General features: G+C 51.5%; 2 protein-coding genes across 3 annotated transcripts in view; both read right to left on the bottom strand.

Moving 5' to 3' along the window:
* Positions 1 to 3,997: 3,997 nt before the first annotated feature.
* Positions 3,998 to 4,276, bottom strand: SMIM12 (small integral membrane protein 12; the record flags this gene model as incomplete). Its single annotated transcript, XM_080692542.1, has 1 exon — positions 3,998 to 4,276. One exon carries the CDS (start codon positions 4,274 to 4,276, stop codon positions 3,998 to 4,000), a length of 279 nt encoding a protein of 92 aa, XP_080548668.1.
* Positions 4,277 to 14,188: 9,912 nt separating this feature from the next.
* Positions 14,189 to 16,918, bottom strand: part of DLGAP3 (DLG associated protein 3) — a gene marked incomplete at both ends in the record, with an annotated part of 45,413 nt that continues 42,683 nt past the window's right edge. Inside the window, 3 exons of one of the 2 annotated variants that reach the window (XM_080690811.1) lie at positions 14,189 to 14,407; positions 14,991 to 15,101; positions 15,408 to 15,499. In XM_080690811.1, coding sequence (XP_080546937.1) covers positions 14,189 to 14,407; positions 14,991 to 15,101; positions 15,408 to 15,499 — 422 coding nt within the window. Of the gene's footprint in view, positions 14,408 to 14,990; positions 15,135 to 15,407; positions 15,500 to 16,918 lie in introns of both variants that reach the window. The other variant, XM_080690810.1, reaches the window with a different exon arrangement.

Below are 16,918 nucleotides of genomic sequence, written 5' to 3' on the forward strand. Positions count from 1 at the left end.
TCACGCTGGCAGCCACCCAGCTGACTTGTGCTAACACAGCAACAGGCACAGGAAAGGGTCTAGGGAGAGTGGAAAAGCACCAGACACTGAGCAACTGAGGTGAGAGAGCCGATTCCTGCTCTGGGCAAGCAGGATAACCCTGCCCAGAGCTACCACCATCACGAGGCCAGGAAAAGATCCAGGGAGGCGGGGGACAAGCAGAAAGCCCCAAGCACATCTACTTAACTCATGTGTTTCGGTGAACTGTGACTGTTGGGCCAGTCAAAAGAGGATCACATGCCTCTAAGGTGAATCAGGATTATGGAAGAAAACCAGTCCCTAACCAGGTTTATCCCAGCAACTCTGACCTCTCTGCCCACATCCTCATAGCCTCTGCACAGAGGCGAGAGCATGCACTGTCTTATAGCCACTACAGAAGCGGCAGATCTCTACCAGCCCATGGGAAAGAAAGCTCTAGCTGGGAATATTAATAGACTTGCTGGAAGCAGAAATTCAGCCAAGACATGACCTAGGAAATGAAACTATTTAAAGGGGGACACAGTCAAAGTGAGACTGGAAGAAGGGAGCGACTTGCATTTCCAAAGATAGGGCTTCCTCAGCCAGGCACTGGTAGGAGGTACGCCAGCAGAGACAAGGTTATACTAAAATATCCGAAAAGCTAAAAATGTCTGTGGGGATTTTTTTGGTATTGTTTTCCATGGCTCTCCATCCTCAAATGTTTTGCTTCGGTTGATATTAAACTGCACATGTGCAGGATAACCAAAAGTGTTTTGATGGAAACCAGTTCTGAACCTAGTTGTCAAATCAGTAAAAACATAAAAATAAAAAAAATATGTCTCTCTCAGTTATCACTAGGAGAGGCGTTTTGTTGTTGTAGCAGTACTGGGGATGGAACCCAAGGCCTCACGCATATTAAGTACCACTGAGCTACAGCTCCAGCAAAAGAAGAGCATTTTGAGAGGTCACAAATTAATTAGCAGCTGCTGGGTAGAATTAACCCCACGAGTATGTTAGCATGCCTAAATATTGTTTAATGAATCATCATTTAAACAAAAAAGGTTCCACAAATTAAAAAGTTAAAACTCCACTGAATTTCTAGCATCTTCAGGGAGGGGGCATGGAAAATCCGGTGCCACTGGGTGAGAGCACCACTTGACAGCTGGATCGCTGCTGCCCCCTCTCCGGCCCTGAGCTTCCCAGTCCCCAGCCAGCCAGGCCCTGCGGCTCATGTCACCTGACTGACCCCTGTAGGCAGCAAGGCTTGCTACCCGGGGTTTGGCCCAGCAGAGGAATCCCAGGCCTGTAATGCTCAGGACTGTCACGGGATGGCAGCACTCATCTGCCAAGGAGGCGTGCCACCAGCCAGAGGCTGTAAGCAGAAGCTGAGCTTAGATCTTTTCAGAACCCTAAGTCGCATTCTTAAGATAGAACTCCTTTCTCCAAGCCGAGTGTGGTGGCTCATGCTTATAATTCTAGCATTTGGGAGGCTGAGAAAAGAGGATCGTGGTTCACGGACAGCCTCAGCTACTACTTGGTGAGGCCCTTTGCAACTCAATGAGACCCTGTTTCAAAATAAAGAATAAAAGAATAGAGCTGGGAGTGTAGTTTGAAGGTAGAAAGCCCCTCGGCTCCATCACCAGTACTGAAAAAGAAAAATCCTTTCTCCCACACTCCCCATCAGACTCACTTGCTGGGAAGCAACAGCAGCCCATTCAACATCCCTGCTAGGCCTCAGTGACAGAGGGGAAGCCCCTGACTGGGCTTGCTCCTCCTCTCAGGCACCTTCCGCTCCACAGCTGGCATGCCTACCTGGTTAGGAATTCCACGCTGACCTAATACCATCGGGCCTTGGGGAGGGAGATCCCGAGATGAAAAGCAGGGTAAGATTATCCTGCTTTTTATATGTACTGGGGGTGGGGGGTTATTGGGGGTTGGCCCACAGGCATTCTACCTCTGTGAGCCTGGGTGCTGGGATCACAGGGGTACACCACCGCACCCAGCATTCTGCTTCTGAGGCAGCCTCGCTCCACGTCAGACGCTCATTACCTGTATTCCCTCTGCTTGCTCAGCTGGTCTGCTTCATGAGGCAACGTGTCCTGGTGCCTCCTCCAGCCCTCTGCTCTCACGCCTTACCACACTAGAAAGATCCCAGGTGGGAACATTTAGCATCAATTCCCAAAGCCCTTTCAAAAAGACATTCTGAAGCTGGGCGTGGTGGCGCACACTTGTAATCCCAGCATTTGGGAAGCTGAGACCGAAGGATCACGGTTTGCGGACAGCGTCAGCTACTTAGTGAGGCCCTCTGCAACTTAGTGAGACCCTGTTTCAAAATAAAGAATAAATAAATAGGTCAGGGGATGTAGGTTGGAGGTCAAATGCCCCTGGATTCCATCCCCAGACCCACAAAAAAAAAAAAAAAAAAAAGACATTCTGGCCAGGCGTGGTGGTGCATGCTTGTAATCCCCACGCTTGGGAGGTGGAGACAGGAAAATCATGCAGGTTTGAAGCCAGCCTCACTGGCTTAAGAGACCCTGTTTCCAAATAAAAATATAAAAAAAAAAATAGGTGTCTGGGAGTGTAGACTGGAGGTAGAAGGGTTTCTAGGAACCCCAGTACTAAAAAAAAAAAAAAAAAAAAACCCAGACATTCTGTATTCTGCACATAGATCAATTGCTAATCCCATTTTACCCAAATACCAATTATTTTTTCCTACCACTGACTCCAAGGTGTAGGAAAAGCCTTATATAGTTATTGTAAACCAGGTGCTGTGGCATATACCTGTCATCCCAGCTACACAGGAGGCTGAGGCAGGAATACATCACGCCTGAGGTCTGCCTCAGCTGAGGGTGTAGCTCAGTGGCAGAGACCCTGCCTACTGAGTGAAGCCCTGGGGTCATTCCAGGAAGGAGGGAGGGAAGGGGAAAAAATGAGAAAAATAATATAAGATTAAAATTACAGCGATGTAACTATCATCAAAAACTATAGAGGAGGAGTGAAAAGACAACAAATACTGACAGCGGTGGTACTAGTGTGCTGGGAGCATAGTGACCTTTTCTAATACCTACCAAAACTTTTCATGTACATATGTTACTTTCACAGGGACATGTGGTTTTGTGTGTGTGCACGCACGCTATACTCCAATTTACTCCAATTTATAGGTTGAATGATGTTATAGCCTATTGTTATTATGGTAAAGACTCGGGAACCCAAGCCTCCAGGATTCACAGCAACCGCTGAGTAAAAGCTTCCGGAGCTCCTGGGAATAGTCTCTAAGCATTATTGTTGTCCTACCCCAAAATGTCTGTACTCCCTACCTCCTAGAGACCCCCAGATGCCACCCGGAAGATAGGACTCAATCAGTGTGGTGCTCAGATGCCACTTTAATCAAGGTTTTCACTACACAGTGATGGGGGTGGACGAGGGTGACGGTTTTCAAGCAAGTTCACCAGGCACATGTTCCTCCCTGCCCCAAAGTGAACCGCCTGAGCTTCCGACCACAGAAAACTGCTTTCCTCCCCTGGGGAACCCCATTCCTGAGCCAACAACAGAATTGCAATAAGACTGAACAAGGAGGAGAGGGCAAATGAGTCAAGGGAGCCAGGGAGTTTTCTGAATTCTTCCCAGTGCAAATTGGAACTAGACGTGTAAGAATCTCTCCTAAAGGCAACTCTTGAATCCCAGCCCTTCCCACTTGAGGTCAAACTCCTCCCCAGGGAGACTGAGAGCCAAAGTTCATCTAACACTTCTCGGGCTGTGCACCTGCATAAGCTCGGAAGCCTGAGCAGCTGTGGCCCCCACTCAACAGGCGCAGCCTTCCTCTGTGCTGGCCCATCAGCTGCTGCTGTTTCTGCCTGGCCACAAGGAGCAGCAAGCACCTGAGGGCCGTGAGAGGGGCCAGAATAAGCAGCAATGCAGATCAGATGTACATTCAGGGGCTGGGTGACATGGTGGCAGGGCCAGTCACAGCCCTGTGGCCCATAGGGCCCTGTGTCCTCCATCAATTCTTCTCCGGGCGGTTTCTGTTCAGGACAGCTTTAGGGGCAAACTCCAGCTTGTCCTTAAGGCTCACCACCTGGGTGTGGTCCTTGCCTAGCAGCTCATCCAGCTTGCGGTCCTCCCGACGCTCTGAGATGCTCTTTTCCTCCTCCACGGGCTGCGGATCCTTCCCTCTGATGAACCATTCCAGGTGGTAGCCCACAGCCCCGACCACGAAGGCCACAGGAAACGTGACATAGGGAGCATAGGCACGCACCATGGTCCAAAAGACAGGCCACATGACATCTGCAGAAGAGCACAGGTAGTATTAGGGAGGTCCGAGCACCCTGGCAGATGCCCAGACGCTCCACTCGCCAGGGAACCTGGTACAGCGGCCTGAGCCGCGCCCCACACTGGCACGCAAGAGGCTACTATGCTCTATGCAGCCGCTGGGTCCCTGAAATCTTGTCAACTGTTAGGAAATGGGGAAGAATCTTTGACAATGGCGCTCCTGTGCGTTGCAGTGCTCCCCACAAAGGGGCCTCTGGGCCTCAGGCCTGCTGTGGACCTTGGGCCCTCCCTCTCCAGTTTGCCAACACATCGGCAAGGAAAAAGAAGCCTTCCTCTGCTCTATGAAATGTCTCCATGCTCACACTACACAATCCCGCTATGCATCTCCCAACACCTTGATAATGACAGTTCCTTTTCCTCATATGAAGCATAAGGAGCATATTTTTAAAATTTTATTTATGTGTGGAACATATTGAAAATGGTATGTATATATTTAGACTGTGCTTGGTGCCCTCTCCCCCACCCCGTTCCCCTTCTCCCCCCAACAGTGAGAGTCAAGGTTAACCATCCTATATCCCTTTTTTGTGTGTGTGTGTGGGTCTGGGGATGGAACCCAGGGGCATTCTACCTCCGAGCCACACCCCCTGCCCTATTTTTTATTTTTGAAACAAGGTCTCACTAAGTTACGCAGGGCCTCACTAAGTAGCTGAGGCTGTCCACAAACTGCGATCCTCCTGTCTCAGCCTCCCAAATGCTGGGATTACAAGCGTGCACCAACATGCCCGGCTTAAGGAGTACATTTAAAAAGCCGAAACTATAACTCACTGTCAAAATATTCTGGACTTAAGAGAGATAAAAGTTTTATCCTGTTCTGATCATGGCTTTTCTGATAATGGAACTAACCTGTATTTTACAAATCTGCTGACCAAACCACTTTCAAAACACACTGTTTCTACAAAACCCATATCCTCATATTTGCATAGTAAGCTACTAGAAATATCACAAACCATTATGCATACTCTGGACACCCTAGGACTTGAAAATTCTCTGTAAAAACCACTGTACAAGCCATGGCAGGGGGGAAAAAAGGAATGGAATTGCCCCGGGGCTTCCTGAAATGAAATAGGACAATGCCAAAGTAATATAAAAACAAACTGGTTCATTTTAATAGCTATTTAGTCACAAATGACTATTACTATTATTAACAATTCTCAAAAAGTATTCATAATTACCACAGTAATGACAGCTACCATTCATTGAGCACTTATTACAGTTAGGCTTGAACGAAGCACTGCATATATATTCATTTAGTCCCCACATTCCCTCTTAGACATAGACGACATTATCAGAAGGTTAAGTATCTTGCCCAATAGTCTCAACTAAAAGATCTGCTTGTATTCCTGCAGGTATTTCTCCAGCAGTGCTACCCCTGAACAATGAAAACCTTACCAAGACTAAAACGACTGTCTCCCTCACTCTGATTTCAATTCTCTCTGGAGAAATCCAAGTGTTTTCTGGACTTAAGACTATAATGGAGCATGGGGGGGGGGCTGCAGTAGCTTCAAGATTCCCCTCCCAATCCTTTGTCTTAGCACCAGGCCCTGTGCTGGACAACTTAAAACACTAGTCATCATCTCACCCTCACAACACCTCTATGATGTAGGAATTATTAGTCCAGAGTTTTGTCTAAGGCCACAAAAGCTCAAGAGCTTAGAAGCATACTAGATGCAACAGACCCATAAATTTTGAACCCAGACTTCTCCAACTTCAAAGGCTCTTTCTAGTGGAAAATATGTTGGGCATAAATGTGTACGGTTTCTGTCCAAATCCTAGATTTACAGACAGCCTCCTCCTGCTGTTGCTCTTCCCCATTAGCTTAGCACTGTTACCGAGAGGGGCTTGCGTTTTGAAAAATTAAGATTATATTGACAGATATGTGACATTCTAACATACAGGCATTATTAAGAGGCACTCCTAAAGAATTCCAAACTTCAAACTTCTCCATTTTATTTCCTACCTTTTTGGCAAGTTCTCTCTTTATAAGTAAATTCTTTTTCTTTTCTCTCTCTCTCTCTCTTTTTTTTTTTTTTTTTTTTTTTTTGCGGTAGCTAAGGATGTCTGAGAACCACTATCCTCCTGTCTCAGCCTCCCGAAAGCTGGGATTACAAGTGTGTGCCACCACGCCCGGCTATAAGTAAACACTTTCTAAACGCCAACTCTCCATTCGAATTTCCAATTTGTCTTAAAACATATCAAGACCAAGTGTACAACTAATACTCTCTCACACTCAAATCCAAGGTCTCTGTCATACTGTTCATATTCGCGTGATTCCAAATCAATTCATTCAACACTTATAACTACCTTCTCTGTATGAAGCACTGTGCTGGCTTAGTCTTCTCAAAGCACCTTAAAGCTCCAAGAGAACAATGTCCAAGTCTGTCTAGTCCCACTATGCCCTATCCATCCCCTTCCCCGATACAAAGTGTTCCAAATTTTTTTTTGATGAATGACAGCTCAAACAATTCACTAGTGTAAAAACCACGGCAAGCATACACCCACCTTCGAAAGGTGGCAGGGACACAGCGGATGCCCTAGCTGATTACAAGGAGCTAGGGAGTCCCCGAAGTCGTCCCTATGGCATCAAAATTAAAGAAGTTAGTGCCTCACAAATACTGTGACGCCTATTCTCAGTGGCGGAGCCCGCCAAAACCCTTCTGGTCCAGGTCAGCTGGGTGGCCGGCAAAACTGCCCCTGTGCCTGAGCCCCGGAGGCCCAGTGAGGTCCGAAGCCGCACTCTCAAACTGGAGGATTGCTAACAAGGTCAGAGGAGGCCCGGGGAGGAGGAGGAACCGGCCCTCGCAGTCACTGGAGCCCAGTCCGCGGACGGGAGCGTAGGTGAGGTCAGGGTCCACACACTCCGCTCCCCTCCGCGGGCTCCCAGCCTGGCCCTCCCCTCCACACGCATGGCCTCAACACCCGTCCTCGGGCAGAGGAGCGCGGGCCGCAGAGCGCCAGCGGGGCTCCCAGCGTCTGCAACAGAGTGCGGGGAAGACAGGGCGCCGCCATGCCGGGCCAGTGCCGGGGCGGACACTCACGAACACCCTCCCCTAACTCGGAAGTGGCGACCAACAGCCTTCGCCACGGGAGGGGCGGCCCCGACCGCCGCCCCGGGAAGGGACCTGGCTCCCGGGCGGCGCGCTCACCTGCGGCCCACCCGCACTCCGCCGCCTGGCCCCGCTCTGCGCCCGCTGGCCGGGAGCGCCGACGTCCCGGCTCCCGGCGGCCCTCGGGGCGCCGCCCGTGACCCCGCCCCCAGGCGCCGGCGCCCTCGAGCGCGGGGATTGGCTGAGCTGCGACGCCGGAGAGCTGGGCGTCCGCTACCCGGCCCGGCAGCGCGGAGCTTCCTGCAGCGCCCCCTCGTGGCCGGGAGGCTTCCCGGCGACGTCGCCACGCGCTTTTCTCGTGGGGTGGAAGGCTCGGTTCTTCAACTGACGTTTATTCGACGTCTTCTAGGGCCTAGGTCGCGTGCATAGAAAATTAAGACCTGATCTCTGACCTCACGAGGCTCTCCTGAGGAGAATATTAATCTAGTGCTTTAAGACCTCTTGGGATCCGATCTAATTTTCTAGCTGTGTGACCTTGGGAACATTATTAACCTGTCGGAGCCTCCTTTCCTTCCTTCCTTCTTAGAGGTAATAATTCCCATTTTGTGGGGATGTAGTGTAGATTAGATGAGATCGTGTGTGTAAAGTACTGTGCCGGGCACATAGCATGCAGGGAAATGGTAGATATTTGTGAGTCTGTGAACAATTGAAATATAGCGAAATCTGCCTTACATGACCCCTGAGACACAAGTATTCACGCACCCCTCTGTGTTTCTATAATACCCTGAACAGAGGTCTATTTTACCACAGACAAAGCCCCAGTGCCCACCTCCTCCGTGCCGCCACATGGTCCTGCCTTCCCAGCTCATTCAGCCTGGCCTATTTCCTCATCTTTACCAACACAGACCAAACGGATTCACCCGTCTGTGCTTAGATTTAAGCCTTTCCCTTTTCCTGGGATACTCTCCCCATGTATCTTTACCAAAGTAGCTTTCCCGGTGGTGGTGGTGGTTTTCAAACTCACAAGTCCCTTGTTGGGCATGGTGGCGCACGCTTGTAATCCCCACGCTTGGGAGGCTGAGACAGGAGGATCGCACAGGTTCGAAGCCAGCCTCAGCTACTGAGTGAGGCTCTCGGCAACTTAGTGAGACCCTGTTTCCAAATAAAATAGAAAAAAAAATAGGTCTGGGAGCATAGCCCGGAAGTAGAAAGCCTCTGGGTTCCACCCCCAGTACCACCAAAAACAAACAAATAAACTCACAAATCCTTTTCATAGTTAGAGACCCTTTCTCTATTACCACAAAGAGCCCAAAGCTAAGGTGAGCAATAGAGACGGAGATGAAGAAACCGTATCATGAAAATAAGCCGGGGGTGGTAGCACATGCCTGTAAATCCCAGTATTTAGGAGGCTGAGACAGGAGGATTGCAGGCTCAAGGACAGCCTCAGCAAGTAGTGAAGCTCTCATCAACCTAGTGAGACCCTGTTTCAAAATAAAAATCAAATAGAGTTAGGAGTGTAGCTCCGAGGTAGAAAGCCCCCCCCCAGGTTCAAGTTCAATCCCATTGCATACGTGTGTGTGTGTCTGGTGTGTATGTATGTCTGTCTGTGTGTGTGTGATTAACAAAGCTTGCTTATTTGCACATTGAATATGTAAAGCGAAGGGGAGAGAATTGCCTGGAATACCCAGCATTTGGCCAGCCAATCAACATGTGTTAGGCATTGGGGGTGCAAAAAAAACTGAGACCTTTCCTGCCCTCGGAAATTCTCTGACGGAAGGGGAAGTAGAGGAGTCTACAGAATATCTGTCGAGGGTAAGAAATGTAATGACAGAGGAGGTCAGACTCTGTCGGAGGAGGAAGGCTCCCTCATGATGCAGCCCTTGAGCTGCATCATGAATACTGACTCTCACTTCCCTCAGGCAGAACTTAGTGAGGCTCAGGAGCTCAGGCTTAGAAACCAGAAGGGCGAGGGTTCAAATCCTGATTCTGAGCTGGGGATGATGGTACACGCTTGCAATCTCAGCACTTGGAAGGCTGAAACAGGGTACTATTATTGTAGCTTTTCTGAGATTAGCAGACAGCAGAGGCAGAGTCAGGAGTGTGTGTGTGTGTGTGTTGCTAGAGATCGAACCAGGGATATTCTACCTCCAAGCTATACCCCCAGCCCTATTTTTTATTCTTTTTTTTTTAAATAGGGTCTCACTAAGCTGCAGAGGGCCTAAGTAGCTGAGGCTGGCCATGAACTTGTGATCCTCCTGTTTCAGGTTGGTGTGAACATTAAATCGCCTTAATGTGTATAAAGTGCTTGGCATAATACTTGGCATGTTAAGAATTCTTTGAATTATCTCTCCTTCTGTAAGGTTCTATGTCCATTTTTTGCTTTATTCATTTATTAAGCAAAAAATCTGAGTGACATCTTCAAGGTTAAGCCACTCAACCTCCTGAAGTTTTCTCAAAGTCGACTTACACACTCTCTCTCTCTCTCTCTCTCTCTCTCTCTCTCTCTTCCTTTTTTCTTCTTCCTTCCTCTTCTTCCTCCTCTTCTCTCTCTCTTCCTTTTTTCTTCTTTCCTCCTCTTCCTCCTCCTCTTCTCTCTTCCTTTCTTCTTTCCTCCTCTTCCTCCTCCTCCTCCTTTTCTCTCCCTCTTTCTCTCTTCCTTTTTTCTTCTCTTTCTTCCTCCTCCTTTTCTCTCTCTCCCTTTCTCTCTTCCTTTTTTCTTTCCTCTTCCTCCTCCTTTTCTCTCTCTCCCTCTCTCTTTCTCTCTTCCTTTTTTCTTCTCTTTCCTCCTCCTCCTCCTCCTCCTTTCTCTTTCTCTCTCTCTCTCTCTCTCTCTCTCTCTCTCTCTCTCTCTCTCTCTCTGTCCTGGGGATTGAACCCAGGAACATTCTGCCCCTAAGCTACGCCTCCAGCATGCGTTATTTTTTTTTTTTTTTTGAGACAGGGTCTCACAGTAGTGAGAGTCTCACTGTATTTCTGAGGCTGGTCTGTGACCTTCCTGTCATGCACCACCATCCCGGCTACTAATTATCTCTGACCTGGACCACTTTAGCAGTTCCCTCAATGGGCCCTCTGCCTTCCCACTTCCTCTTCTGGTCCATTCTCTTTCTTTTGGCCCACGTGTCTTTCAAAAACTTAAATAAAACCATGAACTCTCCAGATTAGCTGCCACCATGGTTCCTTTCTGGCCACATCTTCTCCCGTCCTCCACACCCCTGTCCTGTCCTGTTCCCTCTCCAGCCTCTGCCATTCCCGTCATTCCCAACACACACCCCTTGCTTGCTTCTGCAAATGTGGTCCCTTTGCCTGAAATGAATGTTCTCCCTTTTCTTCCTTGACTCCAAAATGCTAAATCATAGCATGGTGGTGTATGCCTGTAACCATAGCACTTGGGAGACAGACAGGAGGATCATGGTTTGAGGCCAGTCTCAGCAATTTAGCGAGATCCCAGCAACTTATTAAAACCCATAAAAATTATAAATGTTGGGGGTATAGCTGAAGGTAGAATACCCCTGGGCACCATCTCCAGTGCTTGGGGGAGGGGGAGGGCTGGAATACAGCTAAGTAGTTAGAGTGCCCCTGGGTTCCATTCCCAGTATCACAAAATACTGTTGTCCTGCAAGATCCAGTTCATGAGACAAAGCTTTCCCAGATTTCGGGTACTATGGTTTGAGGTTTGCTCCCTCCAAACTCATACTGAAATTTAACTGCCAATGGACGTAGTGGCTCATGTCTGTAATCCCAGTACTTGGGAGGCGAAGACAAGAGGATAGCAGGTTTGAGGCCAGCCTCAGCAACGTAGCAAGGCCCTCAGCAACTTAGTGCGACCCTGTTTCAAAATAAAAAATAAAATAGGGCTAGGGGTATAGCTTGGAGGTAGAATGCCCCTGGGTTCCATCCTCAGCACAATGAGAGAGGGGGGGAGAGAGGAACTTAATTGCCATTTTAAGTGTGTGAAGTGAGACCTTTAAAAGGTGACTAGGGCTAGGCATGGTGGCATATGCCCATAATCCCAGTACTTGGGAAGCTAAGATAGGAATTCCAGTTCAAGGGCAGCTTTGGCGACTTAGCAAGACCCCATTTCAAAAATAAAAAAATAACAGGACTGTATTTTCCAAGACAGCCTCCTCAAGTGCCAAGAGTCTCAGCAACCTATGAGACTTTGTTTCAAGATAAAAACAGTTCAAGTATGACTCAGAGGTAAATGCTCCAGGGTTCAATCCCCAGTACCACTAAGTAAGTAAGTAAATAAGAAATAAATAAGCAAATAAACAAACAAATAAGTGGTCTGGGGCTGTGTCTTGGGTAGAATGCTCTAGTAGCCAATCTTCAGTAGCACTAAAATAAATAAATAAATAAATGCACTGGGGTTGTTGCTCAGATGTAGAACGCCCCAGGGTCAAATCCCCAGTACAAAGAAGGAAGGAAGAAAAGAAGGAAGGAAGGAAGGAAGGAAGGAAGGAAGGAAAGAAGGCAGGCAGGCAGGCTGGCCGGCCCATTCTTGAGAAAAAATATAGACTCAGAAAAAATAAATCCATCATGTAGAAAGTTATACTCAGCCTCCCCACTTCCCAGCTTTAGACTTGGGGTAGGCACCCTGTTTTGCCTGTCTCAGGTTTCCTCATCTGTACATGAGGAAAACTACCTGCTTGCTAGGATGGCTCTGAGCACTGGCTGGAAAACCACTCATGTCCCAACTTTAGAGAAGTGACACAACTCAGGCTTTATTTGTCACTGTGAAGAGAAATAAGCACTTGCAGAGGAAACCCCGTGTCATCCCATCTAAGTGTTTCCAAACCTGGCCACGCTTCAGAATCACCTGGAGCACTTGCTATAAACCCATGCAAGGACGGATCTGTTCACTAAGCTTGGACCAGGCCCAGGAATCTGTATGGGATCAGTTCCAAGCTGACTTGATTTGGGAATTCAGATCCCAGTGGAGCCCTCCCTATGGGCCCAGGTGTGTGCGTGCGTGTGTGTGCGTGTGCGCGTGTGTGCGTGTGTGTGTATGTGTGTGTGTGTGTGTGTGTGTGTAGTCTTTTGCTTTCCAGAAGTTGTCTCCCAAACTGACCTATAAAATGGTGTCAACACCACTCTCCAGTTCAGAATCCTCCTGTGGGCCCCCAAGGCACCGGGAAGCCAGGCCCACCCTCCTCAGCAGGGCGCAGAGGCCAACAGGATCAGCAGTGTGCTCCCAGTGCCCTCTCCTCCTGACCTTTGCCTGGCCTGCCCGACCCCCAGCCCCAGGCCCCCGCCAGTGGCTAATACTTGTCATCCCCAGCACTTACCCTGTGTTTCAACTCCTGTTTACAGACCATAAAGTCCACAGGGATAGACGCTGCATTGTTCCTGTGGTTTTTGAGTGATGTTTGCTGAACAAATAAATGAGAACAGGTCTCCTGTAGCCCAGAAGGGCACCCAGTCCTCGGATGGCTTCTCCGCCTGCCTCTGGGACTCCAGGGACTAGAATGGGGGCTTTTCTGGGAGGGGCTCCCATCCAAACCATTCCGGGCTAGGAAGGCTATGAACTAAAAGCTCACAGTTTGCCGTTAGACCTGGGTCCACCACTTCTAGCTTTGTGACTTTGGATAGACGGCTTCAACACCCCTGAGCTCAGCTCTCTCCTCTCTGTAAAGCTCTCGCCCCTTGCCTGTCCCAGATCAAGCATTTGGTAAACATTAGCCATGGCCACCAGCTTGGGTTGGCTTCACAAGCAAGCCCTGGTCTCTGTATTTCCTTTCCCCCCAAGCTTCCACCCATAGGAGGCATCAGAAGTAGCAGCCACGAATCCCAAGAGCTTTCTGCTGCTGGTCAGAAATGACCGAGCAGAAAAGACACTCCTGAGCCCTCGGGAAGGGCAGCCCTATCAACCCCACGACTCACCCCACTCCCAGCTTACTGAGCGCATGCATGCGCCAGGTACTGAGCTACAGAGCTTGGTCCTCTGGCAGAACCCTAGAACCGACTGGAATACAGAAAGGGAGCCCCAGAGACCCAGGGGCAGAGGCAAGTGACACCCTCCCCTCTGGGCCACCTAGCCTTTCCAGGAAGGTGTGGATCCTCACTGAGGCCAGCAGGGGGGCGGAGTCCCCCCTGCAAACCCGAACTTCTCTGCCTCCATCCCCCCACCCCCGGGTAGAGGCAGCTTCTTCAGGAGAGAGCAGGGCTCCAGTGCAGTTCTGCGGTTTTATTTTTCCTGGGATACTCAGGGGGTGTGGGAACAGCCACAGGTGTGGTGAAGGGAAGCCCCCATCTCCCCTCCCCAGCCGCTGGGAAAGGGGAGAGGCCCAGGCGCCCTGGTCCTGGGTTGGTCCAGCCACTGCGACAGTCCCTGGGCCAGTGGGCTGAGGGCAGAGGGTGGAGCCCTGGGAGGGTGGGGCGGGCTCCTAGGCGGGGTTCGGGGTTCTCCATAAAAAGCCACGAAGCTTGATCCCCACGAAGCCCAGCCCCGCGGGGTGGGGAGGGGGACGCAGAGCCCAGATGGGGGACCCGGCCCGGCCTGGCCCGTGGAGAGGAAGAATAATGGCAGAGATGGTGCCCGTGGGGAGGAGGTGAGGACGAAGCGTCGGACCAGGAAGGTGGGGGTTCCAGGTGGGGGCGCAGGGCGGAGAGGCACGGCCCCCAGCCCAGCCCGGGCGCCTTCGCGTGGGGTTGGAAAGGTAAAAAACCCACGAGAGTGAGACCGGCAGGAGGGGCCGGGGCGTGCGGTGCCGGCGGCGCGGCGGGCGCCCGGGCGGCCCGCGTTCACAGTGACCTCGACGCTGGGTGTACAGTACGGGTAGAAAACCGCGGGCCCGGCCGGGCTGGGCTGGCCGGGCGGGTCACAGCCTGGTCTGGGCCTCGGGGATGTAGATCTCGATGCTGTCCGCGCTCTCGGTGGCCGAGCTGTGGCGGAAGGAGGCGGCGCGCTTGGCCGCCAGGAGCCGCTTGCGCGCTTCCTGCCGCTGCCGGTCCACGGAGTCCAGGGAGCGCTCCTTCACCGGCACGCCCCGGCCCCGCGAGGGCTTCTTTGGTATCGGCGGAGGGACCTTCTTCTCCTCCTGCCGGGAGAGAGCGTGGCGGCTGAGCTGGGGGGCACCCAGCACCCCCGACCGCACCCCGGTGCCCAGCTCCCAGAGGGATGGGAACAGCGTGGCTCTGAATGCGATGATGCTTGGGACCCGCCAGCATCCCGCGCCCCGAGCCCCGACAAGGTCAAAACCCCATCGCATCTCCCGCCGAGACGCGGGGGCTCGCGCGCCCCCTGGTGGAGCCGCTCTCCACGCTGGCCTGGGAGTGCTGCCTGGGCATGGGTGGGGATGGTGCCTTCAACCCAGGCAAGGCAAGCCCGGTCAACCCGCCTCTGACCCGCAGACTAGGGCTAGCAAGCTGCGAGATCCAGGCTCTGCCCTGTGCGCGCAGGTCTGAGCTGAGGCGACCTCCTAGGTCTCCTACTGCAGCTGGAGCAGGCAGAGGTGCCGGAGACCCTCTAGCTGCAGTTGTAACAGGCGAGCACTGGAGCTAAGCAGACAGCGATGACCACACAGCAATGGCCAGGAAGGGAGAGAGTCCTTCTGGAAGCCCTTGGTGCCTGCACCACACACACACACACACACACACACACACACACACACACACACACACCTTAGGCTCCAGGAGTTTCCAGCTGTTGGCCTTGAGTTGCTGTAGCTCCAGGAACTTGAGGGTTACATCCTCGATGGAGAGCTGTAGGAGGTCCCAGAAACCCGCCAGGTCCTGGAAGGTGGGCACGGGGAACGCAGTGGGGTCCTGCGACGGCGAGAGGCACAAGAGAGTTAGGGCTCCACAAGGAGCCCCATCCAGTCTCACCACCCAGAAGTTCAACCCGGGAGAGTGGGGTGGGAGACAGTGGGGCAAGAAAGAACCCACAACTCTCCTCCAGGGGCACAAATACCCAGCCCCACCTCCAGGCGCAATGTTCAAAGCCGCCCTGCAGGCACACAGAGGTGGCCTCACCTCCCAGCACAGTCTGGGTCACCCCAGGCCCACATACCTGGCAGGCCTGTTCCTACGGGGACTCACCATGCTTTGCTGACACAGCCGAAAGAACTGCTGGACCTTCTGGGACAGGAGAAGTTGTGTGCTGCCCACGGCACTGCGGATCTTCTCCAGGACTGGAGGGCAGGAGGAAATCCGAGGAGGGGAACGGGGCATTGGCATGCCTTGCTGTCCAGTACACTGCACTGTCTGTCCACCCATCTCTGCAGCCCCCTCCCCGCTCCATCCTACGTTCCTGAGGAGCAGCTCCTGGTCTACTTCGCCAAGGCTGCCGCGTCCTCAGGCTCCTTCCTACATTTATGGAGTGCTTGCAGAACAGATGGGAACCAGCCCCAGCCTAGCCCTGTATCCTTGGCCAGGGCACCAGCTGAGTGACCACCTATTGCCTGAACTTTGTCACACATTAGAGCATGTCTCCTGGGCCCATTACAAATTACTAGAAAAGGCTGGCCCGTAATTCCAGTACTTGGGAGGCCGAGACAGGTGGATTAAGGAAGAGCCTCAACAACTTAGCTCTCAGAAACCTGGGGGGGCCGGGGTGTGGCTCAGAGGTAGAATGCCCCTGGGTTCAATCCCCAGGACTGCAGTTAAAAAAAAAAAAAAGATTACTAGGTAGGTGGCCCAGCACGGTAGCATACACCTGTGAGCCCAGTGACCTGGAAGGCTGAGACAGAAGGATCACAATTCCAAGGCCAGCCTTGGAAACTTAGTGGGACCCTATCAAAACAAAACACAAAAAGAGCCGGGGATGTAGCTCAGTAGTAGAGCTTGCTTAGTATATGCGAGGCCATGGATTTGATACATAATAAGAATAAGCAGCAGCAGCAGCAGCAGCAACTGGGTGTGGTGGCGCACGCTTGTAATTCCAGCATTTGGGAGGCTGAGACGGGAGGATCGTGGTTCGCGGCCAGCCTCAGCTACTTAGGCCCTCTGCAACTCAGTGAGACCCGGTTTCAAAATAAAGAATAAAACATAGGGTAGGGGGTGTAGCTGGGAGGTAGAATGTCCTTGGGTTCCACCCCCGGTACCACAAAAAAAAAAAAAAGAAGAATAAAAAAATTGGGCTGGGTTATAGCTCAGAGGTAGAATGCCCTTGGGTTCCATCCCCATACTGCAAAATAATAATAATGATTGTTAATAACAATTAATAATAATAATGGAATTTCTGGTTCATTTTGTGAGCATGACACTTGTCTTCCTAGTCACTAGCTTCTCACCTTGGGGATTCTGTGGTATGACTGTCTCCCTTCAGCCTGGACTTGGGAGAGAATACGCCCTCCACCCGGCCAGGACCACACCTGCTTGCCTGAGCCTCCTGCATCTGTGTCTCAGACCCGATCTCACTTGACCCGCCTGCCTGCTGTCTTGGGGTCTGCTCTTACCACCTGGACAAGACTGGGGCCCCACAGCATCCAGAGCTGGACAGAGTCCCCTTTGTCCCCATGCTCTTGGAGCACGAGCACGTCCTGCGCCTAGTGTTGACCCCCCACCCCCAAGCTCTGGGTGCGGAAGTAGCAGGAAGGCAGGCAAACTCT

The sequence above is a fragment of the Muscardinus avellanarius genome (assembly GCF_963383645.1).
Source record: "Muscardinus avellanarius genome assembly, chromosome: 3".
Classification (NCBI taxonomy): Eukaryota; Metazoa; Chordata; class Mammalia; order Rodentia; family Gliridae; genus Muscardinus; species Muscardinus avellanarius.